At 49.2% G+C, this 10,242-nt stretch overlaps 1 protein-coding gene across 13 annotated transcripts in view; it reads left to right on the top strand.

Moving 5' to 3' along the window:
- Positions 1–854: 854 nt before the first annotated feature.
- Positions 855–10,242, top strand: part of PNPLA4 (patatin like phospholipase domain containing 4) — a 128,666-nt gene continuing 119,278 nt past the window's right edge. For 12 of the 13 annotated variants that reach the window (XR_011072197.1, XR_011072198.1, XM_068532449.1 and 9 more), the window contains exons 1-4: positions 886–920; positions 2,092–2,276; positions 7,358–7,452; positions 8,107–8,242. Coding sequence is in view for 11 of the 13 variants with exons in the window: in XM_068532449.1 (XP_068388550.1) it covers positions 887–920; positions 2,092–2,276; positions 7,358–7,452; positions 8,107–8,242 (450 nt within the window). In the remaining 2 variants the exon portion in view is untranslated. Of the gene's footprint in view, positions 921–2,091; positions 2,277–7,357; positions 7,453–8,106; positions 8,243–10,242 lie in introns of all 13 variants that reach the window. The other variant, XM_068532441.1, reaches the window with a different exon arrangement.

Below are 10,242 nucleotides of genomic sequence, written 5' to 3'. Positions count from 1 at the left end.
AGACATTGCTGAGGGAGAGAAGGAATTGTCAGTCCTTTGAATCCGGGCGGGAATGCGAGCCGAGTGGGCCGCCTTAGAAAGCTGCTTCTCAGATCTACCCAGAGCCAGGGGTGCTACCAGACGACAGACGCCGGTCTGCTGAAGGCCTGCTATGCAGCATGAACGTTACGATTTAGCACCAACTCGGATTTTACCATCCCATTTTGCAGAGGAGTCAACCTGGGAAGCTCAGAGAGGTCACATAACCCACCCAAGGCCACACAGCTTAAGGCGGGCTAAGGGTGTGAACGCTGCCCAAAGCCATAGTGCGGCCTTTCCAACAATGCTTAAGGAAACATCAGAGGTAGGCTTCCAAAAGCTGCGGGGCATTCAATCCCAAGGTAGCCCCTAGGCCCCGCCCTTACAGGGACAGCTGGACCGCCGCGAGGCTGAGGGGGAGGGAAACCACTTCCGGACAACAGCCGCCAAGGCCAAGCACTTCCGGTACACAGCAAACGAGGGTCGTTCGGGTCAGCCGACTTGCAGGTGAGGGCCGGCCCGCAGGTGGCGCATAGGGACTAAAATGCATCCCGAGGTATCCGAAGACAGCATGACTCGAGACGAGAAAGTCTTATCCCTTACCCGCGCTAGGGGACACCAAGGTCAAGCGGCCGAGCGCGCGCCGCCATGTTGAGTCCAGCGGTTTAAGTGGAGCAGGCGGAGCCTCGCGGACGCTCGCGTCGGCGCGATGACGTCACAGACCCGCGCGGGTAGGCCGGCCTCAATCCCTTGTGCGGAGGCTTCCTGGGCGGGCGTGGTCCGGCCCTGATAGGCGGGGCCGGGTTGAGTGACGGCCCTGCCCCGCCTTCCGGTTGAGGGACACGGGGTGCGGGGCGGGGGGGGGACGATGTTCTACACGGAAGTGCCTCAGGCCTGCATCGGTAGGGCGGAGCGCGGGGTGGGCTGGGGGCAGGTTCCGGCCCCCCGGTGGTGGCTCCTGGGCGAGCGGGTCCGCGTAGGCATCCCTGGGGGTGTTGCAGCAGCGACCCTCGTCCCGCCACCCCCAGACCGCAGGATGGGGAGGACACTGGGCCTGCGTACGCTGGGTCGGCCCCCCTGGAGACCCATCCCCTTGTCCCCTCTCCAATCTGAAGAAATTAAACCCAAACCGGGGCTCGGCTGCAGCGACTGAGCCTCCTTTCGCACAGGGCCTGGCTCCGCGCATCAGAACGAGGGTTTTCGGTTCCTAAATTCCAGGCCGGGGCCAAGTGCCCAATCTGAAGGTCCCGGGACCCCCGAGAAACCCCTGAGGGCATCCAGGGGGAGCAGTTTTGGCGGCGGGGGGCGGGGGGGGGCACTGTTTTATACACGTGGTGAAATCGTTCCCCCTGAAGTTTCGTGAAATATAGTTTCATTGTTAGATTTGTTGCAAGTATCAGGTGATGCAGATGTCATTTCTTTGAGCCTCCAGTTGCCCTCGCCAGTCATGACCTCAGTTTGTCTTGAGAAACTGGGCTGTGAAATACACAGCATTGTTGAATAATTGAGTATTGCATTATTGAATAATTGAGAGCACCAGTTTAAAAAAACAAAACAAAACAACAGCAACAAACAACGGATGCTCACGATGGAAACGGTGGGGAGCCAAGACATCTGTTTTAAATTCACTGATGCACTCGCAAAGAGCAAATGTGTCTTTCATTTGAAGTTTGCTAACGTCTCGAATGATTTTACCAGTAGCCCACGCCCCCAAAAGTATCAAAAGGTCAAGAAAAAAGGACCAAATGCCTTGCCAATTGGAATTTAACCATTTGGTTTTTGCCAAGTAATTAAAGAGTAGGTTGCACAGTCTATGTACTGAGCAAATACAGACTGTTGGAATTTTTTTTTTAATTAATATGATTGTAGTGGGTCAAGGTGAGAGAGGGAAAAGTTTCCTTGAAGGCTTTGGGTGTTTAATTAGACTTCGATTGAAAAGATTATGCTTAGAACAGAGAATTCTGTCTATAAAAGAAAGCCTTGGAATGGAGACCAGCGTAAGAGTACACAGCATGTGGAGCAAACTATACCAGCTTACGGGCGTTTTTGGGTTTTGTGTCACCAATTTCGCAGCTAGAATGAAGCACATCAACTTGTCGTTTGCAGCGTGTGGGTTTCTTGGCATCTACCACTTGGGGGCAGCGTCCGCACTCTGCAAACACGGCAAAAATCTCCTGAAGAGTGTCCAGGCCTTTGCCGGGGCTTCTGCGGGATCCTTGGTTGCTTCCGTCCTGCTGACAGCGCCACAAAAAATAGAGGTAATTAACTACTAACTAGGCTGTGTTTCTCATGCAGAAACTACGCCCAAACAACGAAGGTGATTTGTAACTATACACTAAGTTAACTGCAGAGAAATAATCCTTTGCCTGGGAAACAGAAAAGGTCGACTTTCAAGTTTCATCGTTCGGGATCTCTGCTTTCCATTTGGAAAAGATTATTTTGAGTGACAACAAGACAAGGAAATAAAATGCCTTCTTTTACTCTTGAGTGTTTATTTAGTCTTAAGATTCCAGCTTTGGGGCTCCCCTGGTGGCGCGGTGGTTGAGAGTCTGCCTGCCAACGCAGGGGACACGGGTTCGAGCCCTGGCCTGGGAGGATCCCACATGCCGCGGAGCAACTGGGCCCGTGAGCCACAATTTCTGAACCTGCGCGTCTGGAGCCTGTGCTCCGCCACAAGAGAGGCCGCGATAGTGAGAGGCCCGCGCACCGCGATGAAGAGTGGCCCCCGCCTGCCACAACTGGAGAAAGCCCTCGCACAGAAACGAAGACCCAACACAGCCATAAATAAATAAATTAAAAAAAAAAAAAAGATTCCAGCTTTGTTTCTTTCAAGCAAAGGATATTTCTCCATTAACTGATCATGAGAAGAGAACAGAGCCTGTTCTCAAGGCCTTGAACGTGTGGCTGATAAGTCTTTGCTTGCTCCTGTTTACAGACAGGCATATAAACTAAAATGTTGGCCTGTAATCTCTTTTTTTTTTTTAATTTTTATTTAGTTTTGGCTGCGTTGGGTCTTCGTTGCTGCACGCGGGTTTTCTCTAGTTGCAGCGAGCGGGGGCTACTCTTTGTTGCGGTGCACGGGCTTTTCATTGCTGTGGCTTCTCTTGTTGCGGAGCACAGGCTCTAGGCACGCTGGCTTCAGTAGTTGCAGCACGTGGGCTCAGTAGTTGTGGCGCACGGGCTTAGTTGCTCCGCGGCATGTGGGATCTTCCCGGATCAGGGCTCGAACCCGTGTCCCCTGCATTGGCAGGCGGATTCTCAACCACTGTGCCACCGGGGAGGTCCCTGTAATCTCTTTTAAGGGGAATGATATTGGAATTTAATTTGTTTTTCATTCCCACAGTAAGAAGACGCCCTGAATTCCAAGCAGTTTATCTAGAAGTAATAAAAATAAGCATTAAGTATTTCATTTAATATAATCTATGCTTTTAAAGTCTGTTTTCTGCTTCTAGACAGCCATCATGCATTCTCTGTGAGAACTGGCTTCTGCAGGTGGAGAATATTCTATTTGTTAATTACTTACATTCTCTAGCAGCTTGGAATAGTAATCAAATAATGATTAACACTTCCGTGCCCAAGGATGAATTTGTCACATTTAAATGTTGAAATCCACAACATTTTAAACAGAAATCTTGTTTTCAAATCTCTGAGGAGCTGCTTATGGAAGAGAAACTGGACTTTAGACCAGTTATTCAGAAATCCACTGCTCTTTTTCTTTTTTATATACTAGAAAAGTGATGGAAAATTTTAGAGATTGTACAGGATGAGAACCTGAAGTCAGGGAAAGTATGCATGAAGTGTGCAAACTCCCCCCAAAGTGGCAGACTCATGTGCTTTGAATTGCAAGCTCGTCTCTCCCAGCTCTTTATTTCCTTTCTGAAGCAGGGGGCTACTAAGTGGTTGTTTACTCCTGTTCAGTGCAGTCTTTCCTTTAGGTGGGAGCAAATCCCGAGCTTTGGAGTTGGGTAGATTTGGTTTCGAATCCTCAGCAGATTTCGAAATATATTAAGTGTGATTTAGAATTAGACTGATTTGGAAATACTGTGATCATACAGCCCCTTCATTGAAATTCTGTGATGTTCAGACATTGAATCCTTTACCTGAATTTGAGACTTTTGGTATCGGTCCGATTACCTGTTCTTATTTACATTTTCGATAAACTGGAGATCCAGTCATATTGTCTCATTGTGTTGGTCAGACCTTGGGGGTAACTCTTTATCGGGCGCTCACGTTGGCAGGTGGGAAATGAGTCTCTGCATTCGCCTAGGGCATCTTCGTTTCTCCTTTCTCAAAATCAGTTTTCAGCCATTTGCCTTGAGGTTACTTTACTTCTTTTCTCTTCAGCATTTGACATCTACCCCTGGAAGGATGGCTTTGAGCTTTCTTAGGAAACTGTCTTCTACCTACTCAAGTCCCCGTTAGCTCAGTTCTCCCTGTTGGTATCTAAGTTCTTCGAGCTTCGTGGTGTTGTGACAGAGATGTGAGTAATGAATCCGGTTCCGAGCTGGTGCATGTATAATTAAGAGCACCACCTGACGCTGGTGTACTTTAGGTGGCAGGCAGATTTAGACTTTGATATGTTACAAGCTCAGCGCAGCCAACCTTTCCTCAGCCCTCAGGATTTGCCAGGCATGGTGTTCGACACAGCGGGGAGCTAACTCAAAGATAAGTGCATTCCTTAGTAGGTTTCCAGTCTGGTCAGGGGCCGTGTGTGTGTGTGTGTGTGTGTGTGTGTGTGTAACCAAAAATAATACAAGAAGATAAGCTGGGTGTGCAGTGTGGCTTAGTAGAAAGAGCACACATTGGGGGGGCCACCCTCACTTCTCACCTAGAAGTCCACAGCGGCTTCTTGACAGGCAGGCCTGCGTCTGCTCCTGCCGCCTACAAGCCACCTACCTAAGCATTCACAGTGATTTCACCCAAACACACATCTGAACGTCTCATCCCGTGACCTCCCCCTCCCACCCCCGGGATCCCTGTTGACTCAGGATGGGGTGCAGATTTCTTTTTTTTTTTTTTTTTTTTTTACTTTTTATTTTATTTTGGAGTATAGTTAATTAACAATGTGATAGTTTCAGGTGTACAGCAAAGTGATTCAGTTATACATATACATGTATCTATTCTTTTTTAAATGCTTTTCCCATTTCGGTTGTTACATAATATTGAACCGAGCTGCCTGTGCTATACAGTAGGTCCTTGTTGATTATCCACTTTAAATATAGTAGTGTGTACATGTCAATCCCAAACTCCCAATTTATCGCTCCCCCCATCCTTCCCCCCGGTAACCATAATTTCATTCTCTAAGTCTGTGAGTCTGTTTCTGTTTTGTAAATAAGTTCATTTGTATCATTTCTTTTTAGATTCCTCATATAAGTGATATCCTATGGTATTTGTCTTTCTCTGTCTGACTTACTTCACTCAGTATGATCATCTCTAGGTCCATCCATGTTGCTGCAAATGGCATTACTTCATTCTTTTTTATGGCTGAGTAATATTCCATTGTATATATGTGCCACATCTTCTTCATCCATTCATCTGTCGATGGACATTTAGGCTGTTCCCGTGTCCTGGCTGTTGTAAATAGTGCTGCTATGAACATAGGGGTGCATGTATCTTTTCAAAGTATGGTTTTCTCTGGACATATGCCCAGGAATGGGATTGCAGGATCATATGGTAGCTCTATTTTTAGTGTTTTAAGGAACCTCCATACTGTTCTCCATAGTGGCTGAGATTTACATTCCCACCAATCGTGCAGGAGGGTTCCCTTCTCTCCTGGGGCGCAGATTTCTTAGTAGGACTCCCAGGGCCACGTGGACCTCAGCCCTCTCGTGGCTCACTGAGGTTGCCTTTCTGGTCTCTGCCCCGTCTGGGCCACTCGCACTCTTCTCACTGCTCTCTCTGCCTGTTGCCCTCTGCCGCCTCCATCTCCTGCCCAACTCCTGTCTGTGTCTTAGGTCTCAGCCTAGCAAAGTGAAGTTGGAGGTTGATGCCCACTGTATGAGCTCCCAGTTGCTGCTGCAACAGATGACAGTAAACATAGCAGCTCTGAACAGCGCACGTTGATTTCCTAACGGTTCTGGAGGTCAGACGTCTGACAAGGTCTCACTGTCTCAAATCAAAGTGTCGGCAGGGCCACGCTCCCTCTGGAGGCTCCGGAGGACAGTGTGTGCCCTGGCCTTTTCCAGGTGCTAGAGGCGTCCTGCATTCCCTGGCCCTGGCTCCTTCCTCGATCTGTAAAGTCATAAGCATAGCATCTTCACATCTCGCCAACTCTGACCCTCCTGCCCGCCTCTCTCCCTTACAAGGACCCTTGTGATTATACTGGGCTCACTGAGATAATCCAGGAGCGTCTCCTGATCTCGCAACCCTTAGCTTACTCGCATCTGGAAAGTCCCTTTTGCTGCGTAAGGGTACCGATTCTCAGGTTCCGGGGACTACCCTAACCTTTGGGGGAAGGACGGGACATGAATCTGCCCATACACGGCTGCTCTCCTGGCACCCTGCCATCTCCTCACCGAGGGACTCCTGAGTCTCAGGAGGGCAGGGGCTCTGTGTATCTCATGCTCAGCCGTTGAATCCCAGTTCCTAGCCCAACGCCTGGTGCCCAGTAGGATGTTGAATGGAGGAACTAATAAATGAAAGACAGACCTGGGTTTAAATCCTGGCGCAGACACTCAGTTTTGATGACGCAGTGGGAAAGACACTTAACCCTCCAAACGTCAGTTTTCTCACCCGTCTAGTGCGGTGATTATACCCACCTTGCGTTGTTATATGAAGAGGAGGCAACAGAGGCCACACCAGCGGCTCCCGGCACTGGCTGCCTGTTAGCGCCGACCGGGGGGACTTTTATGGAAGACCAGTGCCCCAGCCTAATCTCCAAGGACTCTGATCCGGCAGAGTCATCGCAAGTCCTTCCTCGGTTGGTGGTGGTGGCGTGAATTGTGAGCACCGTTGGAGAGCTGCAGTCTGAACGTTCCCGAGGCCACAGGACTGGGGTGGGTGAGGAGGTTAATTATGCTGGAGAAGCCTGTAGAGAAATGTGCTCAGTTAACGTTAGAACGCCGCCTTCAAGGATTTTCCACAGGTGGGCAACGCCATGTGAGGTGGTTTAAAAAGAAAAAAAAAAAAGATTGCAATTGGCAGAACATGCAGCTTGCCTGGGGACCAGGAATGGTGGGTGAGGACCGGGCCTCGTGGGGATCCGTGCCTGTGAAGCATCCGACGTCTGGGATTGGCTTCATACGGTCCAGGTGCCTTGTGTGATAGGCACCGGGTTCTGGAACCAGAGTGATAAAGTTTTTGACAAAACATAGGCTCACCTATTAATTTTCTTTTTCAGGAATGTAACGAGTTTACCTACAGTTTTGCCGAAGAAATCCGAAGGCAGACTTTCGGGGCAGTGACACCTGGCTACGATTTCATGGCCCGACTGAGGTACACATAGAGTACATTTCCCCGCAGAGCCTGTGAAGACAGAGGATACTGTGGATACACTGTAGCAAGCTCAGTCAGCATTCTCTCCCCTGAAACGCTTACAAGGCGGTCAGTAATTAAAGGGGAATCATGCAGTGCTTGGCCAGGCCACTCAAGATGGCTGTTCTCTTGCTCTCTGTACATCCCCAGCTCGACCAGTCCTTGCTTCGTCTGCACCCTACTCACACAAACGTGCTTGCCTCCTGCCCCAGCTCGTGATTGTCCTAACCCTTGGGCCAGAGCGGCTCCACCTGGTAGTTTATTAAAGGGAGACATCTGCCCTCCACCATGGGTGTTAACCTGAAGGGCTGTGCGCTGCTAGTTTCTGTGGTAACAGATGAGCCCACCTGACATCAATTCCCCATATAAATGGTGGCCTCCTTCGCCCCCGGGTAGTGAAGATGGCTGCTTTGTCCTGTCTGCCCCCTGCCGACCATGATGGGGTGTCTCTCCAGGACTCTTTTGCTTTGGACATGTAAGATCCCCCATCCAGTAAGCCATAGGTGTCGCTGTCACTGTCTCCGGGCTCTTTCTCGGGTCTCCAGTCTGGGCAGCTACAAGGCTTGCAGGCCAGTGGGGCGCAGCCCGACACGCGGGTCCCTTTTTCTTCTTCAGGAGCGGAGTGGAGGCGATTCTCCCTCCCAACGCGCACGAGCTGGCTCACGACCGCCTGCACGTCTCCATCACCAACACCGAGACCAGAGAAAACTACTTAGCCTCCAGTTTTCCCTCCCGGGAGGACCTCATTGAGGTAACACGGCCGCATTCCTTGTTGGAGGAAATGAGCAAGTGCTGATATACGTACTTCCACAGACAGCGAGCGCGCCCGCGTCCTTTAGATCCAGCATTGCATACCACGCCTGATAGATGGCACATGCCCCATAAATCATGCGTCTGACGGATGCATCCGCCAGTATCCCTCCGAGGCCACCTCCCGGCAGGCGGCTCCCAGAGGCCTCCAGAGTAGCTCAGTGTTTTTTCTCGTGACGTTCCGTGTGCTCACGTTTATCCTGGGATTAAACTTGAGTAGCAATGAACCATTCCTTACATTGATGTAGATAATACTTCTGCAGTTTGTGTAAGACTTTGTCTCAGTACTACCGTATGCAGTCCTTCCACAGTCCTGTAAGTCAGGCAGGACAGGTGAGATTACTGTCCTTTTGTCGCTTTTTTAACAGAAGAAGTGGGTGGAAAGATTTTGCGTGACACACCGCAGGGTGTACTGATTGCCAGTGGGAATCCGGGTCTCTTACCTTTTCACTCTAATGTTCCCTTCCCTTTCTTCCATTTTGCGTTGATGCCTTTCTATCCAAACACGTGTGAAAGTTGGTTGGGAAATCATTGTCTCTGGGAAATAGTTCAGCTGATTTGCAAATAACAGCGCACTGCTAAGGTAATACATTAAATATTTTAAATTGGAAAGGGTGCACTTCTCTTAGAAAAGCCAGGCTATTTTCTTCTTTTTCCTCTTGTGGGAATCGTAGCAAGCTTCAGGTGATACAGAGAACGCGTGTTTGGATGCAGCAGCAGGCGATGGATTGAGAGAGCTGCAAGTTCCACCTGAATTAGGTGATAAATGCATTGATTTTTACTATCAAAACTCACTGTTCGAATTTTATGTTTGAATGATATGATTTGAAATACCTAATGAAATGTTGAGCTGACAAGTAAAATTACTTTGTGACTTAAGAGATTAGAATATTTTCACTCCCGTCTCTCACTTATACATTAATAGTCATTCCATCTTAGAAAAATATTTTTCTGTAATATTATTATACTCTTGTGTAGACTTAAAAAATAGAAAGGGAGAAAGCTGATAATCCATGCCTGAATTGTCACAAATTGTTAATGCCAACGCAGATACATCAGGCTTGCAGTGGTTAGAATACCTCTTCTTGTTGGTAAGAGAACAAGGTTGGGAGCAAAAGACTATCATCCTATCATGAAACAAGAGGGGGGGATTCTACCCACAGTTACTACCTTCTCCTTGAGTCTGGCCGTGGCTACTGTATCTACAGTGGCCGAGCCCCTGATGTTTCCTACATCCCGCCCTGATTTACTTACCACTGTTCCGCATACGTAGTTTACTGCTCTGTTTACTTAGTTTTTGTCTGTCTTCCTTCACGAGAGTGTAAGCTCGGGCTGGGGGGGTAGGAGGGTCCAGGGACTGCTGTTCTGTCCACTGCTGTATTCCCAGCGCCTGGCACAGTGTCATCTCTATCAACCTGTGCTCCGTGAGTGAATGGGAATGAATAAATCAATGAACTAAGATGGCATCTATTAAAAGAATGAAGAAGCTGGATCCTTCATGTGCAATGACCTGGACAAAACGTAATTCAGCTCGTTAGTGGCCCAGCTGGGACCACAGTCCGGGCCTCTAACATTCTGCTTGGTAGCCGTGCCCCCCTCCCCCAATGCGAGATAAAATCACCCTCTTAATTCCTTTCATGTGGGAGTGTTGTGAGCTGAATAACGTCCCCCAAAGATGTCCACGCTGTAATCCCCGGGACCTGTGAATACGGCGTCTCACATGGCAAAAGGGATTGTATAGATGGGGTGAAGGTGAGGGTCTTGATGGGGAGGTGATCCTGGGTTATCTGGGCCGACCCAAACTTATTTAATCACATGCGTCCTTAAAAATGGAGATGTTTGCTGGTTCTGAGATGCAGGAGCCTTTGTATGAGGAGGGCACTACAGGTGCTCGCCTCGACAGCCAGTGAGGCAGAGGGACCTCAGTCCTAGAGCCGATGG

Source organism: Eschrichtius robustus, chromosome X (genome assembly GCF_028021215.1).
Source record: "Eschrichtius robustus isolate mEscRob2 chromosome X, mEscRob2.pri, whole genome shotgun sequence".
NCBI classification, from domain to species: Eukaryota; Metazoa; Chordata; class Mammalia; order Artiodactyla; family Eschrichtiidae; genus Eschrichtius; species Eschrichtius robustus.
This window is presented reverse-complemented; position numbering and strand designations above follow the sequence as displayed.